The sequence below is a fragment of the Ciconia boyciana genome, chromosome 3, assembly GCF_034638445.1.
Source record: "Ciconia boyciana chromosome 3, ASM3463844v1, whole genome shotgun sequence".
NCBI lineage: Eukaryota > Metazoa > Chordata > Aves > Ciconiiformes > Ciconiidae > Ciconia > Ciconia boyciana.
In genome coordinates this window covers 79449976-79472533 of record NC_132936.1, presented here as the reverse complement: position 1 = coordinate 79472533, position 22558 = coordinate 79449976, and the positions used below count along the sequence as shown (strand labels likewise).

The 22558-nt window shown below is 40.1% G+C and overlaps 1 protein-coding gene across 1 annotated transcript in view; it reads left to right on the top strand.

Moving 5' to 3' along the window:
* The window catches only part of RPS6KA2 (ribosomal protein S6 kinase A2), a 183784-nt gene that overhangs the window by 106590 nt on the left and 54636 nt on the right, over positions 1-22558 (top strand). Inside the window, exons 6-10 of the mRNA XM_072856239.1 lie at positions 1398-1504; positions 8969-9006; positions 9749-9891; positions 17981-18051; positions 18921-19009. Of these exons, the coding sequence (XP_072712340.1) occupies positions 1398-1504; positions 8969-9006; positions 9749-9891; positions 17981-18051; positions 18921-19009 (448 nt within the window). The remainder of the gene's footprint in view (positions 1-1397; positions 1505-8968; positions 9007-9748; positions 9892-17980; positions 18052-18920; positions 19010-22558) is intronic.

The following is a 22558-nucleotide window of genomic DNA, read 5'->3' as shown; positions in this document are numbered from 1 at the left end:
TCCAACGGTATTGATGTCAGTGGACTTTCAATCAGACCCTGTATACTACAGCATGTGTGCATGCAAAGCTTGTCTCTCTCTTGCTCTTTCTGAGATGTCTGACTTTAGCTGAGTGTATCTCTATAGATTAGATTTTCTCTGATTCTAATGATCTCATCTCTTGCCTACATTATTTATTTTAAACCTTATAAATAATTTAAATTTATTTTGATAATTAATGCAATTTTTATGTTCAGACCAATTAAATTTTTAGTCAGAGTTTTTGCTTGTGTATCCTTTTTCTTTCTAGCCTTTGCAGTGGTATTCTTAATTAAATTATGTGACATCTGTTCTGTGAATCCTCTATTTTTGCTCTCAGCCTTCTGCAGCTTCTCAGAGCACTCAAGAATTGTGGCTGCCTCTTTCCAAGAGCAGAGGCTTAATTTTAAAAATAAGCTCAGCAACTTCTATTGTAGATATTTACATTTACATATGACTTGTAAATTTTTATTGAGCTGACTCATTTTACTTCTGTCATACATAGTATTCACAATTGTGTATGCAATATATCAGCCTCTCTTTCTGCATTATTATTGCTGTACATATTGAAATTTAATTAAAGAGAAGTTAATATCATCTGGGATATAATGAAAGTTGAACCACAGAGGTTTCTTGCCATTCTAGCTCAATTTTTGTGAGCTTAATGTTTTTTCAGTTGCAGGAGTTTCTTTTCCCACCTAAAACAGAGCTTTCAGTTTGAGTAGTAGCCGTATCAGCTATAGAAAGGAAACTGCCCTCAGTTTAGACTTCATCAGGCCCCAGATCTCAGACACCATACCATTGCTTAGGGCATCTGCACTGAGATTCCTTGAACCCTCAATGCACGGGGCTTTAAATCCATCTCTGAGTCTCTTCGTGCTGTGTATTCTGCTCATGTTTGGGAACTACATGTGTTATGGTTTCTAAAATAAGAAGCATTTCACTTCCCCAAAGAGGTTTCCCCATGTTATTTTGTGGGAATTTGGTAACCAAATGCCAAAATGTTAGCAAATTAAGAGATATGAAAGCAATAAGGGCTGTACTGAACACATTGAATTTTGCCATTCATTTCCAAAGGCTAAGGAGTTAGAACCTTATTCCTATTATTGCAACATGCTGTCATCTAAACAGATCAAACAGACAAATGACAGCAGCATGTTTTAAGGAACAGAAGTACTCGAGAGATCAAGTTTTGTTTTATGAGGAGAATCTGGTAAGAATTGTTACTGTGAGCTCAGACAAATTATGGAAAATTGAACCTGATATGATGGTCCTTCCAGCATTCCCAAGTTAGGCACTTCCTTCCCCATGTCTGTTTAATGCAAGCCAGCCCACCACTGTCCAGTAAATAGATATGTTCTTCTCTTCCTTCTCTCTAGGTGATGTTTACAGAAGAGGATGTCAAGTTCTACTTAGCTGAGCTGGCCTTGGCATTAGACCACCTCCATGGTCTTGGAATTATTTACAGGGACCTAAAACCAGAAAAGTAAGTTAATGAGAAAGAGCAAACCGAAACACAAATACGTGAGCTTTTAGGTTGTTTCTGCTCCTTGTCAGGCTAGTAAGTCAAAGGTGACGGAGGCTCTGCCTTCTTTCTTGCATGTGAGACTCCATACATGAGACCCTCACCATCAGGAGTAGGGTCTTCCTATTATATCATTTTAGCATGAGGCCAAATACTTTGACTCTGTTCCAGTATGATGTGGCCTCTGTGTGCCTGGCCTTCAGTTTAGTGAATGATCTCAGTGCGGGATTCAGATCTCTGTGCCTTTGACTTCAGTAGCACTGTTCTCCATTTGCAGCATTTAATCTGGCCTTCCCCTTGGTGTGGTATAAACTGCTGAAAGCAACTCCACTTCCAGCTCATATGAAATATGTCATGGCACCGTTCAGTTTTATTGTAGCTATTGTTCAAAGTAAATGAGCATCTCTGAAAGCTAGTGTGCATGTTAGCTCATGAGAGGCATGATAATCAGGATTTTAAAAACAATTTTATTGATGATCCAAAATATTTTCCCAAGAATTATTCCCGCCTATATTTGCAGCTATTTTCTATTCCTAATGTGATGCTATGGAGGTTTTTCCTTTCTCTTTTTTCTTTGCAGTACATCAATAGACTAAATTACACCCTCAGTGTTATCACTGGGAGTGATGTGATACTGTTTTTATTTCGTGCCCCTCGCCTGGTGCTTTGCCTGCATCCTCTGTGCTGGCTCCAATAAAACAGGCTGCAACGTTTCAAAGTTACCAGCCTTTTTAATGTAATGGTCACCATCATTTAAAAAAGATGACCGCTGCGAGCAGTCTGTTTGGCTGTTGTTTACAGTCCCAAAGTATAACAGCAGAGCAGCCTTTTCCTTCTGTGACGTGAAGTTCAAAAATATGCAGCTCTTTCTTCAAAATGGAGTGCTATTGCATTCACACTCATGGACAAAATAAGAGACCAAGAGTAATGGAAGGTGAATTTTGTGCGTAAGAAGTTGAAGGGGAGGAGACTATCATCTACAACATAGTACTATGTGATTTAAACTTTAAATTCAATTTTATGTTTTGGTTACAACAGTAATAGTAGTAGTGCTATATGAATTCATACAGATGTATGTAACCAGAGCTCTCAGTTCTTTGGGCTAGAGACCCCTTCACAGGTGACCAAAATTTCCAGTCTTGCCTGTTTATGCAACCAAAACTGAAAACCAGAATCTTTGGCAAATACAGGAAGCCATCCTCCAAATCAAAGCACTGGAGGGATAAAGGTACCAGTTTGTCACACAAAATGAAATGCAGGTAGGCGGTGGTCACACCATAGCTGCCACTGCCACATGCTGCTGCATCGTCTGCCAGCAGCTCTTGGGTTTCAACTTCATTCTGAATTGCTGTTTTATTCATTCAGCATCAACAAACATGTACTTAATAGAATAACTCCAATTACAGGTTTTCAGTTTTAAACTTTGTTTCTAGCGAGCATTAGTATGAATCACACGCTACTTTTCTTTCTGGTGTTAGATGAAGCTGTTTTTCAAGCTAATACATGATATGTGAAACTGTTATTAGAAGGTATCCAAATATGAGCCTGTATATTCAAATACAAATCATGGTGCTGTTACATTTGTAGGCACATGCCGTAATTTTTTGCTTTAGGAGAAGTTAGAAACCGAGAGGAAAATTAAGTGCATGTCAAAACTATTCACTGTATTTGAGATACTGAGAGCCTGATTTTTCAGAGTTCTCAGCATTATGTGTCACTTTGCGTTTCAAAGCACATCTCTCACTGACTTCAGTTGCAAGTGAGAGCACTTAAAATTTCTGCAGACCAAACTGCAGTGTCTCAAATCAGGGATCAGTGAACTGAGAAATCAGAGCTCACCTAAGAAAGGAAGGTGTCACTAATTTGTCATTGTCACATAGAAACACGTCAAAAAGACTAAGAGGGAACCCAGTTCTCTGTGCATTTTCAGCTGAGCTGAGACCAGCCAGCCGTCCCCTTCACTGTACCACTCTGCTAAAATCCCTGAGTATATTATCTGTTCTGCTGAGGCAAGAGCTCTCTGGAAGAAAACAAAAAGTATCATCATGTAATTAGAGACCTTTATACAGTGAGATCACTGGGTAAAGTTAAGGTGGCAGCCCTCGTTCTGGTATTTCCTAACTTTTGAATGTATGGTTTATGGTCTTTGATGTATAGTTAAATAGATACCAGGGGTACAGTTGAATCTGGATACAACTGTCGTAGTATAAAATTACTTTCTCTGAATGTAACTATTGTTGTACAGTGTCGTGGTTTAACCCCAGCTGGCAACTAAGCCCCACACAGCCGCTCGCTTACTCCCACCCCGGTGGGATGGGGGAGAGAATCAGAAGAGTAAAAGGGAGAAAACTTGTGGGTTGAGATAAAGACAGTTCAATAGGGAAAGCAAAAGCTGCACATGCAAGCAAAGCGAAACAAGGAATTTATTCACTCCTTCCCATGGGCAGGCAGGTGTTCAGCCATCTCCAGGAAAGCAGGGCTCCATCACACGGAATGGTTACTTGGGAAGACAAACGCCATCACTCCGAATGTCCCTTCCCTTCCTTCTTCTTCTATATTTTTCTTCTCCTTCCTTCTTCTTCCTTCTATATTTTTAAGTTACACCTGGGAAAGGATAGCTCTCTAAATAAGATGATAAAATAAATTTAGGGCCATCCCAGGATGTTCTCATCCTCCTGTTGCCTCTGAGAAGGGTCAAATATATCAAGGTCATTATAGATGTGTTGCTAATCTATTCTTAAAATAGCTGGTGGAGACTCCATGGGCTCCATAGGAGGCCTCTTGGCAGTGCTCCACCAGTTGTACATCTAGAAAGTTGCTCCTAATAGCTAATTTGAAATTTCTTTCCTGCAGTTGCAGGCCATTGCTCCTTGGCCTGTCCTCCTAGACTCCCCAGCCAGCTCATTCTGCTCTCAGCATCAGCCTCAGGGGATTGCAAGCACGTCTGTGTCCTCAGACCTCTCTTCTGTACCCTAAACAGTCCAGCTACCCAACTCTTCTTCACCAGTCAGTCTTTATGGGTGTTCAGTCATTCTCATTCCCCCCCTTTAGTTTCTTTTGATCCATATCTCCTTTGAAGTGCAATGTGCAGAATTACATCCACGTCTTCAGGAGAAGAATTACCAGTCTGATTAGAGCACAAGGTTTACCCTATCAGATTTGCAGAATTGGAGATAAATGTAATTTCCCAATTCTCTCTCCCCTGCTTTGTTAAAAGATAGGCACTGCATTTGACCTTCTTTCATTGTTCAGTGCTTTTGCTGTCCTCCAGAAGCTCCCAAAAGTAACTGTTAATTGAAGCAATTGAGATTGCTTCAGTCAGGTCTGTAAGTATCCTAAAAGGAAGTTCATTGGAATTGTTTATGTCAAAGAAGACTAGTTAGAAAATAGCACTGTTCAGACCACTTGAAAGAACCCTCAATACGTTAAAATTTAAGGTTCAGCATTTTTTTAAGATTCCCTGAGCAAAAATCCATATTAACAATTCAAAGCTATGAATTCATTTTAAGTTCAAGCAGAATATATACTCTGGGAGTTGCTATAAAGTTATCTGTACTTACTTCAAGAAAGCAAGCAATTGAGTTTTCCAGTTAAAGTCTTGTTTAGAACAAGCACATGCTTCTTCCCTTAAATTGTTGCAGCCAGATTCTTCTCCTTGAGTTGTCTTGGTGGCTTCAGTGGCATCCCTTGTGGAACAAGGTACCGTTCAGTCACATTGAAACCAGCGGAGTTACTTACACGGTGAGGCATGTTTCTGTTTAGGAACTGCAGGATCAAGCTATTAAATATGGCTATGCTGAACTAGAAAAATGGGAACTTATTATAAAGTAGTATATGACACATATGTTGTTTCTTATGCTGTGGTTTTAGGGTATGAGTGACTTAGAAGTAACTCTCCCTTCTAAGAATGCACAGATTTTTATATTTATTTTTGCCTTTTCTAACTCCAGGTACCCAGATGCACCTTGATACAGTTCTGTCGTAGGGGCTTTGATTAACAAGGAGTGGTTTACGTTGTAATGCCCTCAGCTGTCTGTACAAGGGACAGCTCATACAACTGCTCATATAACAACTCCGGAATTGTTGAACTATATTAAGAAAAAACAAACCACCGCTGCTTAATGCAGCATGTTGTAAACCGTGGCAATTCATTCATGAACATAGCTGCTCTGTGTAGAGAGGGGAGATCTGAGAATCAGTAAAGGACAAAGACTTTGGGTGGAAAATCACCATCATCTTCCATTGAAGTAAGCAGTCAATGAAGGTACAGCAGCGATGAGTTTGGCGTAAGACTATTCAGCATAGTGAGATAGTATGGGGTCCTGCAAACACTGAAATGTCACAAAAGGTGGACAGTTTGTGAGAATCTTCATCTCTTTGGGAGATATTCGAATACTTCACTCTATTTGGTACTTTCATAACAAAGCCTGCAATCAAATTAAACACTTTTTATGAAGTTTCAGGTTTTCTTTCCAACCTGAAATTTTGGCTACAATTTCTGAAAAACATAAGGTGTGGATTGAATTTTCAGCACAACTGAGCTGACCTGGAAAGAAACTTAAATCGTCAAAAAAAACCCCCAGAGTTCTAGCTTTAATAGATTTGGCAGAATTTCACGATGATTTGGGTGTATTGGAGTTCAAAATGAAGCCTAAAAGACATGACTCAAAACTAAAAATAGAGAGAGAAATGGGAGAGAATTGTTATGGCCTTGATTTAAGAGTCACTATAAAATAATGTCAACAACTACTAACAAAGGCTTTTTATTCCTCTGCTAAAGTTGCATCAAAAAAACTACGAAGGAGTTTGCAGTCCTAGCTCTACTATGAGCTTCTCCTGTAACTTGGAGTATGTCATTCCCCTGCTACTAGTTCAGTTTCCCAGCCTCTAAAGTGGAGACTTTCAGACTTTATTTTCTCAAGGCATACTTTTAAACTGAGGTCAATGAAAGCAGTTTGAATGTTTGTGGGATGATCCTGAGGCTAAAATGTTGTTATTGTTTTGAAATAACGAACAGGTTGACAATGACAGTATCCTGTAAACACACTCAAACCTTAAACTGAACAAATAAAATGGAAAAATCTCATAGTGAAAGGTTATCACTCAATGGGATTATAGCCTACTTTAGCATTTAAAAGTAGTCTACTTCTTGTGTTTTTTATCATTTCAAAACAGTGATTTAGAGGAAAGATTTTTCTCAATCCTGAATCACATTAACAACTTCTTGTTCTTTTTTCCCTTCCACAAAATGATACTAGCTTATTTCAGATTAGCTGATCCTGCAAACCATAGTTAAAGTACTTTTGATTGTCACAATAGAATTTCTACTACGGACAGTGTGGGATAAAAAGGAACTGTAAAGCAATAAAGATAAAAAGAGAAGACAGAAAGTACGATCAGGTAGTCAGGTTGCTTCTACAGTCAAAGGACAAGTATTTGTTGTGATTCAGATGTTTAGAAGCAGGTACATTGTTCTTTGCTTCTTAATGTCACTCTAAGCTAATTCAGTGCAACAGTTATCTTTTTTTCTTACTGATAGCATATTATTTTCTTTTTACATCAACTGTAATTTCCAGTTCATAACCGTAGCGTTATATGTGTTGGCAGATGGCAAATGTGGAAACACCCAGCTGTCCAAAGGGTGCTGCCAGGGGCCATGGGGGAAGCTGCAGGCAGCTGAGGGCACTGTGTGAGGGTGATTAGGGAACACGAGACAGAGGAGGGAACTGTAGATCAAGTTTTAGGGGATATATGATGCACATCCATAGGAAACCAGGATCCGTTCATTTCGCTGCTCATGCAACCATTCGGTGTGAGAAAGTCTGTTGTACGCTTCTGGCTCACTTACTTAACCTAAGACAGTATTGTCAGTCTGATAGCTGCGTTGGTATTGCCTCCGTCCCTTTAATGAGGATGAGGTATGAACCCTCTAATGAGGGCAAAGGTATGAAAAACATATATTGTATACATAGAAACGCAGCATAGATTTTCAATAGGGAATCTATGAAATATAAAATCGATGTTTCTGGGGAAAATCCCACAACCTTTGAATTGCATGGTTATTCACAGGGGCTTCCTGGGTGTGGGGCAAAATTTTGGGTGATTTCTGTGAGCTGCACTCCCCCTTGCCGTTTTTCCAGAGCCAGGGCTGTGGCATTCATAGGTTCACACTCACTTCTACACTGGCAGGTGTTTTATTCTGTTCTCTTCTGAAGCACAAACCTCTCGTTTAGGGATTGCAGTCACAAAAATACATTTTAACATGCCTGTTAGAGGCTAGTTCTTAAAAATTATGCCTCTTCAAGAAATCTGGGGAGAAGGAATAGAGGTAAAGATGCTTTTATTGAGCAGAAAAAGCTTTAATTATTGAACACATAGTAGTGACTCAGCTGCTGGCCTTTGTTTGATGAATTACACAATAACAGTCTGTTGTAAACATACAAACGAATGACAGAAGATCATCTCTTTTCTATTACGTTTCAGTACAGAGACAACCTTTCACAAAAGTATAGCCCAATGTGGTTGTTTCACTGCTCTTATTTTCTTCCTGAATAATTGGATTAAAGTGACTGTCTAAGAGAAGGGGAATATAAAAATAGCTGACACCTTGCTAGATCATTTTGAAAAGAGAAATATACTAAATCTAGCTAAAACTGAAGAAACACCACCCTCATTACTGTGTCAGTATTTATAGGCAGAAAAGTTACCAAAAATAATTATTTTTCAGTTTCAGTGTTCCTTTTTGTTGCCATAAAAACTATCAATGCTTTTTGTGAACTACGGTCATTTTTCTCACAGTAATGTTGGAGTGCCTTTGTGAGAATAAAATATGTTGGCAGGTGGCAAACATGAGAACACTTGAACTTGGCTTCCAGGCTGAATTTTCATTTATGCTTCTGGACAGAATAAATTAGCAGGGGCTGAGATCTATGCAGTTAGGCTGTGACTAGTCATTATGCTCTACGATCACTTCTATTACTTCAGCATGAACATATCTACCTTTGGAGTTAATTTTAGGTCCAGTGAGTCCAAGCCCTGATTATTTGTGTGCTTGCCTTTATTATTATGAGAAGAGCAGAAAACGTGTAGTTCCTTCTCCTGCTGGAAGCAGATATTCTGCAGTTGTTGGCTTTGAACACCCTGTTCTTTCTGAGCTCAGTTTGCATGCCCACCCTGAGCACGCTATGGGGTAAGGAGGAGGCTCCCCATGCAACTGCCGCAGGCCATGTGTGCTTCAGACATGAGATTAGACAGACCTTTGAGGATCGTTTTTCTTTCTGGAGGCATATAATCCACTGGGGGATTGTTTATACATGTATTTGAGTCTTGCATATCTCCTTACCTGGCTTAAACATGTTTTATTCATGTTTGTTAATAGCACTAAGTGCCTGCCTAATGAATGAATGTTTCCTTTTTGCTTTACAGCATTCTTCTTGATGAAGAGGGCCACATTAAGATAACAGGTATGTGAGGAATGGAAAACTTAATGTCTACAAGCTGTTTTTTTTTCTGCAGTATGTTCCATGCATCTTGATCTTTGCGTGGAAAGAGTTTGCTTACAAAAACTCAGAAGCCAGAAGAGTTTGAGTGTTGGGGCTCTCTTCTCTGGCAATTCACCAAGCACCCATGCTGCACAGCAGATGGAGAACATAGAGTTTTCTTGGTAAAATTGTACTCCTGACTGATGTGAAGCATGCAGGCTTGGCTGCCTACCACCATGGATGGAAGAGTGCTTCCAGTATGACTGCTTACTCCAGATTAAATTCTCTGAATTATCACTGTGCAGAGGACACCCGGAAAGACATCCCTTTGCCACCCTGGAGGTGCTGTCTGGCCATCCTTTTCACTGTTGTCCATCTGGCATTATTATTCCTAATGCTTTGGTTATCTGAGCAAGAATCCTTACCAGCATTGTCTTGACCAAACCTGAACTATGTATTTCTGTCTATTTAAACTCTCTCTTCTGCTTTGGGCCAGAACCTCAGTCTGAACAGCGAAAATGATACACCTACTTTCAGGATATATTAACAAATGCCAGCCAGACACTCCATGTAGGCAGGGCTTCAGCGCATGCATGCCTGTAGCCTTTCTGCATGCAGACAGAAGGGTGCTTCATTGGCTGGTGGGTGTGTTTTGTTTGAACAGTTTCAGTGATCAAAAATGTAAATAAGATCTGACAAGTCTTTTTTGTTTCAATTTATTTAGATTTTGGTCTGAGTAAAGAAGCCATCGACCATGACAAGAGAGCATATTCGTTCTGTGGGACAATAGAGTATATGGCCCCAGAGGTGGTCAACCGCCGGGGACACACGCAGAGTGCCGACTGGTGGTCTTTCGGTGTACTCATGGTAATGGAAAAGTTGTGTGTGTTTGTTGGAGGGGTGGCTATAGGAGTGATCAGACCCCTCAGATAAAAAATACCGCTTTCAGCAATTAAGGATGGATAGGAAAGTAGATGTGTAATGATTGCTTGATTGTTTTCATTGCATCAGCGGTAGGGAACCAGCTGCTCCTGGCAGTATATGAGGCAGCATTTGGCTCCAGATTCTCTCTCTTCCTTCTCACAGTCCTTTGCTGTCTCGGTTACTGTGAACCATGAATATTTCTGTTCCACAGAAACAGGGCAGGGCAAGCTCAGAACAGCTCAAGCGTTTCAGAAGAAACATCTGCCTAGCTGCTAACATGGTTCCTGTTAGGAAACAATTCCCAAGGCAGCAATTTTTAGAGGTTAGGGATATCCTCTTAGAGAAACTCAGAAGTTTACTCTTTCTTTCTGCAAAATGTAGATTAAAAACGACATATTTTAGAGGGCACTCTGAATGGTTTCACAGGACCTCAGTGGTTCTTTTACCATCCATCTATCTCCTTCACATCAATATCGCTGACCTTTGTTCCACTAATGAGAATTAGGTAGTTTTGGACTATCTGGCAGTGGATTTCAGGTCAGTCTTATTAGCTGGTGGGAGACTGTCACTCAAGAACCTCTCTTTTCTCCTGGTGGGAAAAGAAAACAAATACATATGGGAACCATGTCATCCTCCTTTCTTCTTCTGTACCATTTTGCTGTGTCTTGATTATGACTAGTTTGGGATGTTTGCTTTGTCCTGAGTGTATGCTGAAGCTGGTTTTAAACTGACATATGTGAAACAGTTTTAAAATTACTTATCTTTACAGGGAGAAAATCACCAGAAACAGACACAAATCTAACAATTGGCACAAATCTAACAATTGGCACAGAGGAATAGTTAGCAATTCATCTTTTTCTTACATGTCTTTGCATTGGATCAGCTATTGAAGGGGAAATTCTAATTGTAAATGCTCAGCAGTGGTAATTTGTGACCAAGGAATATCTGGCACAGAGGGCAAGAAGTCCCGATCCTCAACACTATACAAAAGTAGCAATTTTTCCTCACCGTTTCTTAACTTTTAAGAGTCCTGCAAGCTATTCTGGAGGTAGTTTAAACAGAATCAATATTTGAAACTGTGCTAATTCATTTTTTATACATGGAAATCAATGGAAAGTTAGTGAAAACACAACATGAATTTACCAAAAATCAGTCACGCTAGATTAATCTGATATTTTACTTGATGAGATAGCCATCTTTTTCTAAACAAAGTAAATGAACTGGATCTCATGTGCCTGCATTATAATAAAGTATTTGATACAGTGTTGCGGGGGAAATTCATTAATTGAAGATGCTTATTAGTCCAATAATGGTCCAAAGATGGTATAGGACCTATACCATATATGAATACATCACAGGGAAAAACACCACAGAGAGAAAAGAGCTATTTCAGCTAAAGAGTAATGCTTCCCCAAGAGCAGATAAGAATAAACTCATTGTGAAATATAGTTAGCCTGGAAAGTAGAAGAAAGCTCCTCACTGCTTAAGAAGTGAGGCCCTGGAAAACACTTTCCAAGAAGAGCGCTGAGAGCGCTATCTAATAATTACAGTGGATCTGCTTGGCTTATGAGAAGGACGCAGTAACATCCTTCTGAGTGCTGCAGTATTTGGCACTGGGATGCAGTGTCAGGAAGGTTTTTCAGAGAGGTATTGAACCCTCCACACGCCAGCCATCTAAAATTAGGTCTTCGGGCGCTAACCTGCTCCCTCCTGCACCCGTCCAGCCTCTTCAATCTGTGGTGCCATTGCTGCTGAGGAGGTTGAAAGGAAGATCAAGAAGAAGTTGTTTTGTGACGCTGTGATTTTTTAAAAGTTATGTGAACGCTGTAGGTTTTTTGAAGCAGTTATTCCTAGCGTCGTTTTATCAAGCACAGTGCTGTCCCTCGAGCACTTATTACTCTCATAGGGATATGTTCAGATAACAAAGGTGATGCTGCTCTCTCCTGAAGTGTGCAGGCGGCAGGTCTACCCAAGCGCTCAGTGCACGGCCACTAACAGGCAGCGCAACGCAGCACAGTGCTGCAGCCGTGGCTCACGTTGCACCTCACTGTGGTTATCATGGCTCGCCTGCAGAACCAGGGCAGAAGCATAAATTAACATAGCAACCTGCTCTTCTAATACAGCTCCATTTCCTGTGGTGTGGAAGCTATTTTAAGTAGCTATATATTACACTACAGCCCACAAACTATAGAGTGTGTTTAAATGTTTTTTACCCTAAGCAGACAACTGGTGTCACCAAAGGAAGTAAGGATAGGAAGCAATGTGAAAACTAGTGAAAATTTGGTGTGGGGAGGGCCTACAGCACTGAACTAGCTGGTTGACAGCAGTTAATCTAAGTAAATAATGTAATTTATAACCTGAATTTGAGTGGAACATCCTTATCTTTATGGCCACAAATCCATTTGTGGATGCTCAGCACTTCTGAACCACATATGTTTATGCAGGAAAATCAATAGGTTATGTCTCATATAATAAATATATCCCAACCCTTTAAATTTTTTTTATTATATGTTTAGTTTTGGAGGATAGCTATGCCTTCTCACTGTCTGTCTCCAGTTAAAAAGACATGATGGTGTATTTGGTGCATAGATTGCTTTTCTTTCACCTGCTAATGAACTTGGCTCCTTCCCGCCTGTTTTTTGCTAGGCTGTCATTTTTTTTCCCCTCCATCTCTCTTTTCATCCCCTCCCCCAGGGATTCAATGTATTAGAATTAGAAAAGATAAGAATCCATATAAAAGAAGAGGAGTTAAAGAGAGTAAAATAATTTTAAATGTAAACTAATGCTTTAAGCCTTTGAGTGCTACCAGACATCTTGGAGAAAAATAGCTTTAATCAGTTCAATCTTTTTTCCTTTTTAACGATTAACAGGTTGAGGCAGAAAAAGGGTATTTCCATACACTAAAAGTGCAGGAGGATTTTCTGGTGCTGTCTTTCTCTCTGCTCATCTCTTCTTGTTTTCCTTGGTCTGTCACTTGTGTGTTCTCTTAGGGAAGCTGTTCTTCTGCCAGTCTGAAAAACTGAAGAGAATGAAACAGCATCCAAATGATTTATTAGCATTTCTCTCTAAGTAATTTGCAGTATGATGCAAATATACAAAGAAAATATACCAGTTGGTGGCATATCCACAGGCTGAAAGGAAGTGAATGTGATAGTGTAATTTTCATACCTAAAATTTTGACCAATAGAGAGAACATATGAAGCAGATAGTGATACAGTGGCCTGTAACCTAGCCAGAAGAGCAACCAAACATCCTCTTGTCTGTTTCATTCTGTGAAGAGGGATTAATGCTACAGTTTGAAGAGTCAGGTTGTGCTACAGCTCCTTGCCAACCTGCATTGACCAGGGCACAGGCTAGAATCAAACTGAATGATCCCTGAAGGCAACATTAAATGTGGCATGTTGTGATTATTAATATCAAAACAAACTTATCTGAAGAAGACTAAATTCTGGTCTTGTCTTACTAATTAATTATTAATTATGTTAATTATTAATTATGTTATTAATTATTACACAGTAGAAGTTTTACTATCAACAACAGTAGAACTTCATTTACCACCCGCTAAGTCTTTGACACAGGCCACGAAACCAAAACCATTATCCGCTCTGTTTGTGTGCTGTTCAGTTTGTTTGAATTGTTTTATGGTAGCTTATGGTACCTGTCAACAGGTACAGTTATACAAATCTTGAAATTCAGCCTTTCCAAGCATTCCAGAGGACAGTACCTGCCTCTCAGTTAGTATGTGATGATGATGACTGCTGGGACCCAATTAAAAGTTTGTGCTGGTGAATTTATGTGGTTTATCAGTACCGGACAGATTTTGTTTTCTGCCTTCCTGCATCTTACTCATTGCATTGGAGATTTTGGATAGGACATATTCTACAAAAGCTTTGCATCAAGAGATCTACATTAACAAGCGACTGACTTAAAAGGTTAAAAAGTCGTGTATCTGACTAACACCTTTTCAGCTGCCTTGCAAGAGCCTAGATGCCCACACTGCCATCTCTGAAGCCCAGATAAACTGATCCGCACGATATAACATGCACAAATCTCTTGGAAGACCTCTCAAAGCAGTGGTTTTGTAGTTCATTGTACCAGCTGATTTACAAGGCCATAGACCTCATGGAAGTTGTATCTGTTTCAGTTCAGGAAAAAAACACTGCACACCTTTGAGAGTCATGTGAGCAGAGAGGGGAATATAATTAGGGAAAGAAGGGGTGTGACGACTCAGTAGGCAGTCCCAAATAAAAAGAAATGTGTTTATATTTGTCATCAATGTAGTGAATGTGTAACTAGTGAAGTCTTCACAAGAAAAGAAAATATCCTTTTGGTATCCAGACAAAGTAGTCAGCTCTGCAGTAATTTTGTAGTAACTGTACAGTGGCATTGGAAAAATCAGTACGAGACATCAAAGCAATACGATCTTTTTTTACAAAATCTCATCATAACATTTGTTTTATTCCCAGTGAAGGGATGGTCTTCATGAACAGTGTTTTGAATGTTTATGCTAGCTGCTATATGAACGTATTCAAACCCTTTGCAAACACTAACTCATTATGCTTCATACCTGGCTAATAATGAAAAAACAATAATGCATTTTACAAATGGTAAAACTGAGTGGCTGACCGGCTCCCAGCTACCTGGAAAATGACTGGAAGTGTTGAGAGGGGAACCCGGCTGTCCTGACAAGAGTGTCTCTCTCTGCTCTCCCTAACTGAGTGGTATCAAGTTTCTTTGTAACCCTGAATTTTATCCTAGGCTCACAATACTTTAGCAGACTTGAGCTGAAGTAATTTGCACAATCTGCTCTCCTTCCATCTGCTAGGAAGATTCATCTGGCAATTACCCTAGGCTGTGGATTTTTTCTCATTCATTATCTTCCTCAACGACCTACCACGGTCGCTTCTTGAATCCATTCCCTCAGGAAATGTGTCCCTCTTTTCCCAAGGTCTTCCCACATATGTATCTTTTGGGGTCTCCAGTGCTGGTGTTTTGCCTACTGAAATTGGCAATTGCCCTGAAAACTAGAGAAAGGGAGCACTGCAGAGTACATCAAGACCTAAGCAGGGGCTGCATTAGGTGACTCCAGAAGCCCCTTCCCATCAAGCTTTAATTTTGTGGTTCTCTTAATAGGCAGCTGAACTCAAACAGGGCATATTTGCCTTTCTTGCTGAATATTGGTACAGAAAGGAGGCTGAAGGGAGGCAAAGCCTTCTGAAGTACTGGCTAACAGAAAGTGACCCTCCAGAATACCCAAGAAGCAAATCATTGGGAGGCAAGGAGCAAACAGATGGTTTATACAGATGGGAAGTGGGGAGAGTGAAAACTGAGTCTCCTGGGAAAACTATAGGGTCTGCTTTAATAGCCAAAAATACTACAGAGTTTCTTCACGCCTAGGCTCAGCTCCTTGTCAACCTGCTGTGACCCATACAACCCTGTATTTACGTGGAAGGATGTTAGCAGCAAGTGCTCACTTCTGTTTGCATGTTTAGGTTTAGCAAGATTCTTGATTTTTTGAAAAAATAAGCAGGAAAACAGGTTGTTGTGCGGTAAAGCAGTAGCTTTAACTAATGAGATGAACTGTTTCTTTTTTTTTTTTTTTCAGTCTTGTTATTTCATTTTTAACCTTCAACAGATGTAATCAGGACTGCAATTGAGAAACCAGTGCTTTCTTCCAGCTGCTGCTTACTTGAGTTCATTGAAGTAAAAAGCTCTGGTACATTTAACTCATTGTTAAATTGTAGCTACCTTTCACTTTAAATATTGATGTTAAGTGCATTTCTTATGAATCTGAATTAATCATAACATTAGACCTGCGTAATTGGAGACATGTGGTAACAAAGCACTAGCCATTAGTGCAGTGCAGTAAATATTCCCTGCAGCCTCCAGGACAGTCATTTCCCCTGCTCCCTCCTGCAACTTAAATTTCTTTTTTCTTTCCTTCCTCCCCTCTTGGACACTGCATCTGAATTTCTTGACTTCAGGTTTCTTGTCCCCTTGCACCCACGGTGCATTTGCAGATCTTTCTGTGATATCATGGTGGCTGGGAGCTACAGTCGTCTTCTTCCCACCTAGTCACTCACCAAGCAGTTGCTTATGTCTGTATCATCTGCATCAGCAGTGTCAAGCCCATTTCTGCCAAAATAAAGGAGCTGTAGCAGTCATGGCTAGCACTGTTAAATTAGATTTATTACAACCACAAAGTAACATGAGCAAGTGTAAGTGAACATTAGGTGCTTACCCTGAATGTAAACTCTTTCAAAATCGTGAGGAGGGTTTGGTACAGTATGTGCCACTTCTGCTGCTGCCCTGGGAAGCAATGTTCTCTGCCCTTCATCCCCAGTATATCTGAACACTTTCATGAGGACTAAGGCTCTAACAGGTCAGAATTACTTTGAAAATGGTACTTGACGTCCAGTGTCATTTAGGCAGTTTTAAAAATTCTCCCCCATCATGTTTCTCTCTAGAAGGCAAGCTCCTTTCCTCCAGCGCTACCAGGCAGCTCTTCCCTTGACTCTCCTAGACCAAGCAGGAGTTAACACATTTATGTTTTCCAAATCTCGTTTATATGTCAGCCATAGACCCTTTTTAAAAGTGTTTTTTTCTTGTTTCTACTATGTGTTTTATTGCCTAGAGGTAATTTGTTACTAATGCAGATTAATCCTTCAATTAATTTTAGTCAATTAGTTATCTGGCTTCTAAACCTCTCCTCTGCCCTCCTCCCAAAACTAGCATAACAGTTTCATAGTTACAGTTTTCTTATGTTTTCTTATATTTTTCTTATTGTATAGCTATATTTAATCTGGGAAAAGGGAAGGGTCAGGCTGTGGGGCAGTCTGACACAGGTTTTGGTAATGAAAGGATCCTTTTTTGCACAAATGTGTTTCCTAAGAGCAGTGAAGCTGCTAGTGTGATAAGGTACAAAAACTACATAAGGGTTGCAGAGTCTGTCCTGCCTTAACAGGTATTTAATTATAGCAATGAATATTAATTAGTAGGTAGTTATTATAGTAGAAGAGACCCAAAGCCTGAGTCACAGACATAAGCAAGTAACAGTTCTCCTTACCCTCAGTGGACGTTGTCCTCCTTTGTGCCCGGGCTGAATTATGTTCTTGGTGTCTTTGTGTTTGGTGATGCATAACCTTCATCATGCCTTAGTCAGAGGAACCAGCTGCCACTCATACCTCCGTGAAACACTGCAGTGAGAGCTGCGTGAAAGACCTGGTATTGAATCCATATTAGGCGAGCTTCTTTGGCTGATGGTTTGGTTTTTTTTTTTTACAAATGTGAAATTCCTGTCAAATTTACTGAAAGCACTAATCTGTTTCAAAGGAACTATAACTGATTGATGTTTTCATGTGTGAGTCAGGCAAATAATTGATGATGATTGCTGAGTTTTGCTTTGAGATTTGGGTTCAGTTAAATGTGACACTTGCAAAATTCATCACTGAATACAGCCAAGGGAACCAAAGCAGGAGGAAAAGAGCACACTCAAATGCCTTGAGAATGTGGGGTTTGTGCATGTTTGTCCTGTGAAGTATAGCAGTGGCATCTCTAAGTGGTGCAAATATACAATCGAAAAGGTGGTTCAACTCAAGCTAAAAAGATGGGAAAGGCATGTTGAACCCCTTCTCCTTGCACCACAGTCCATGCCAAACACCGAAGAACAGCCATACCCATTCAGACTAAGGGTCCCTCCAGCCAAATACCTCATCTCCAGCACTGGCCATCAAATGGGTCCTGGAGGAAACAGCATATATGATACTTCTTCCCAAACATACCAAAACTTGACCCCAAGTATCAGTGTAAACAGTTTGTAACAAGACTCTTGAACAAAACAGTCATGTTGGTCCTTCATGTTCTGCATAATCCAGGCTTGCTGTGTCATTTTTTCCTGAAGTAGAGTTTGTTGGACCATTTTTTTTCCTCAAGTTTTCAGTTGTGTTGGAAATAGAAGGTGGGTGGGGTGTCTATCGGCTATGCAGACTATCTCAATGCTCATTTGAGTTATCATTTGGTTGTTACTCCACAGTTTGAGATGCTGACAGGATCATTACCCTTCCAGGGAAAAGACAGAAAGGAGACAATGGCACTCATTCTCAAGTGAGTACCGAAACTGCTTTCGTTCCTCTAACTATGAGTTAACTGTACCCTATGGGCAGCCTGTAGGTCCTAAGTATATGAAGGGTAGAGAATAATAATGTGCATAATGCATTTTTCAAAGCTATGTAAGGCATGAATTTGGTAAGGCATGCACAGCTGGTGCCTGCATGTGGCTCTAAAATTGCCTTCAAAATAAATAGTAGGAAGTGAATTACTGAGGGGGCCTTACAAAAGAAATGTATCTTACTTTCTGTAATTACTTTCTGTAATAAAGAATGTCATTATCCACACTAAAGTAGGAACAGTCAGATTTCTGCAGAACAGCTTATGTTTTGTTGTTGCCAAGTTTCAAATCTTTTCCTTTGCAAATTTCCTATTCATTTAATGTCAAGTGCAGACATGAGTATTTGAAGCTTATCTTTGCTCAATATTAAATTTTTTTCTCTGTAGCAGTGAATAGCCAAGGGAAAGGTTTTATTCTCTTTAATCAATATATGGTTTAGTATAATTAGTTTCATGAAGTTTTGTTTGTTTGTTTAAATTCCTCTTGATTCCCAAATTTATTCTAGCAAGCTAAAAAAGTGAAAAAAATTCTGTATGAAAATGACCCAGTTAGTTAGGTTGCAAAAGTTGTTATGAGATTCATTAGATCTACTCTACCTCTAACAAAGCCATTGGTAAAACCTTCTTTAACTTCAACAGAACAAGATCAGGTCCCGACTCTGTATTGCATTAAGCTTGGTAGCCTTTGGTCAACCAATTCATGTGTCTGCCCATCCTGACTACTACAATTCCACTTTTTAAACCACAGTGTGATGGAGAAAAGTTTTGAAAAATCTATTTTCTTTTCAAGTGTTGTGTTCTTTCAGAGCCAAGCTGGGAATGCCGCAGTTCTTGAGCATAGAAGCCCAGAGCCTGCTGCGAGCCCTCTTCAAAAGAAACCCTTCCAACAGATTAGGTATGTGCGTGCATTTGATCGGGCCATTTGTTACGTGCACTCTGCCTTGTCAGGCGGTGATGCTTTCTCTCGGTGCATCTTCCCTGATAGTTATCCTCTTCATTATGTGGCATTTTGCATTCCTTCCCAGAGCATAGTGAACCTTGAGCGTTACTAGAGAAATTTGCAAAGAGTACAGGCAAACCGCTGGAATCTCAAACATGATATTAGCTTGTATTTTATTTTTTCAATGAAAAGGGAGAGTAAACCGCCAGCATTTATGGAGGGTTTAAGATACCTGCTGCATATGATAATATAGGGAACTGAGAAACAGGTATCTTTTTAATTCTGTATAATTTAGCTGCAAATCTGAGGTGGGGAGCAAAAGGGAGTAGAATTTGTCTCTTCCATTCTCAAATACATTTTGATGCTGTCTCATTCTGTTTGCTGGGAACATTTTCACAGTAGGATTTCTTCTTTATTACCCTAAAAGTATCATCTCCTTTCTTATGAATGTCTTTTCACCCTTTGTCAGTTATCCTATTCAAATAGTGATAAACTAGAAGGATGTATTGGATCATGTATCTTATGTCATCTGTACCTTTGTTTGGGAGTTCTATTAAGAAATTCATTGCATTTGGCAAGGTCATGGACAATGCCTGGTGTGCATTATTTTCATTGCAAATTTGGTCCTTGGTTTTTACGTGGAAAAATAAGAATAGTCATATCAAGTGAATGATATGAAGAGAACAGCACTGTATTGTTTTTAATTTAAAAATCATATCTAGTTCTGTGAAAAATTTTGAAGGTTTCTTTTTTCCTCACAGCTCTCATATTCTGCATTGCAGGTGAACAAGGGAAGAACTTGCTTCTAAAGGAAAGGGACAAACCTTTCCTTCATACCTCTGTTGGGTCTTTTTGTGACCTTAGAAGCAGGAATTGACCTTAGGAGCAGGAATTTAATCCTTCAGTTCTGTAAACTGTAGCACAAGAAGAGAGCTGATGGGTCATATTTAAATATGTGGTTGACTGTCATTGCCATCCATGGGAGTTTTGACAGCTAATAAATGACTTGTCTTTTAGAGAATGGCATAGACTGGTTAAATATTGACAATTGTGAAAAGCAATTTGCTGTTCTCTTTTCCAACTGTTTACGCTCGTAAGATTATTTCAGATTGGAGACATAAAGTTAGAAGCAAAATCCAAATTACTAAATGGCTCATTCTGAGATGTGGAAAGAGCAAGAGGTGCAAGTGAGTTCCTCTCTTTCCTTCTTGCAGTACCCACACTCACTTCTCAAATGCTGGAGGTGGTGCTGCGGAAGGTCTGCTGCGTAGTGCTTTTGGTCCTCTGCACAGCAGTCACAGCATTAGCGGCCAGACAGGCGGCAGAGCGCCAACGCTTGACCCCCACTTCCATTACCATCTGCCCTAGCGATGGCTCCTGCAGTTTCTAATAGGCACACGTGGGTGTGCACGCACGCATGTGGAAGATGGACGCTCTGCTCTGTGCCTTTGAGCTTCTGCTTGACCTTTTCATGCTGTGGTAGCTCTGTCCCTTGCTTCAGGTGGGGCAGTATGAGGGTTACTCCAGCCCCCTGTTTTATACTGAGCACCATCAGACTGTCATGTTTTAGGCGAATGGATGTTTTCTGCCTGGCTGCAGCAACTTAGCCGGAGCCCCCGCCTCATGCAGAGGTCAAACACGGTGGCTCAGCTGTTTTCCGAGACAGCCTGGCTCCTGCGGACAAGGGGACTATGGAGCAGGCTGCCTCTCGCTGTGACCGCTGGGGAGAGCAGGAGCCGAGAGCCCTTGCTCCACACAGGGACCAGGGGACAACCCGACCTCCCACAGGGCTGGGCATGAATGGGGAGCCAGTCCCTCAGCATGCTGCTGTGGCCCCTCTCCTCCTGGGGGGATGCCCGCACAGCCCACGGAGGAAATGCCCTCCCATAGGTTTTACCTCTTGACCTAAATGGTAGCTCTTGCAGCCTGATATGCTGTAGAGATGATAGTGCAAAAACACATTTTCTCAGCAGGTTTCAATTGCTCTCAAGCAATTTGCTTGACATTAGAGAAAATTAGAGTCTTGGGATTTCTAGGTTTAATCTACGTTCAGAAAAATAAGATGCTGCAGGAAATATAAACTTTTCCCCACTCCACCCCTCTGTTCCTTTCTGCTGTTTCCTCCCTGTCTCCGTTTCTTGGTTTTGTTCTGCTCTGCTTGTTTTGTGGCTTCCCACAAGCTGCTATCCATCCAAAATGGGGCTCCAGTGAAGTCAGTGGGAGTTTCTGGATACTGATCCTTAAATAAAAAGCTACTCACTAAAATAAGCAATGTTGCTTAGTTTTAGTCATGACAGTTCTAGCCCCCATATCGTCTCCCTTTTAATAATGGGGAATTGCTAAGGGTCAAGGTTTTAAACCTGAGGTTTATTGAAATACTGGGAAGGCTGGGAGAAAGGAAGAGATTATTTATAACACAAACATCCAAGGAAATAAAATCTAAAAGAGTAAGAGAAAAATAGATCTTAACACTTCAGGGGTAGTGGTGGAAAGCTTCTGAAGGCTCTTTCTGTTTTAACTGATTGAGAATCAGCACAAAGGACGATGAAAACAGACTTGTTGGTAATGAAAGAAGGAATACTTAAATGGTTGGCCTAAATACTGAACAGAAGTCAGTAGATAAAAGGACTGCTTCAACTTTGTGGATTTTAGCTTTTTCTGGGAAAGGAATAACAGTCTGAAGTTAAAAGAAAAGTAGGCTTAGACATCCTGTTTGGCAAATTAATGAAGCGTGCTAAAATAAATGAACCATATTATGGATCAAACACTTGTTTTCATCCATTGTTTCAGAAGTTCACAAATCTGGAAAGTGTTTGTATTTAGTTCCAAAGTGTTTTTAACATTGGCTTTGAAAATGATTTTATTCTGACTGCCATCTTGCTTTTGCTATTTGGTTTTGATACCTTAACAAATAAGAAGTAAAGCTTGATGATGTATTCTAAAATTTTGCTTTGAAGTGAGATACTCAGACAAGGCAGAGGAGGAATTTAGTAATCCAGTCTGGTGCCTGTATGGCAGGCAAACAAGGAGTAAACATCTCGGAAAGGAAATTGTACGATGAAGGTGTTAGTTCATTACATTGCCAGGAACTTAGGCTAGGGGCTAATTCTTACTTGCTCTAAGGCCTGGATCTACTCAGGTAGGTAAATGAATGTCAAGAGCATTTCAGGAACTCCCTACACTGCTGAGCAGTATAAAGGTTCCAGAGTCCTTATAATTGAGAAGCTTGGCCAAGTAAGTATAGAGTAAAAGCATGTGCCAGTAGATTCAGAGTAAAAGCCAAAGAAATAGTTATTATATCCTTAATCTCATGTTCTCAGAGAAGATACATTCTGCTTTGGCACATAGAAAACTTTGGTTTTCAATTTTATAAGATGAATTTTAAAAAACAAGTTTCACCTTTGTCAGAGTGACTGTACATCTGAAGCTGTGGAGACACTACAATTTTATTATCTGAGACTAAAAATCCAGAAACTCTTTCTGCTCATTTTGAATATCCAAAAA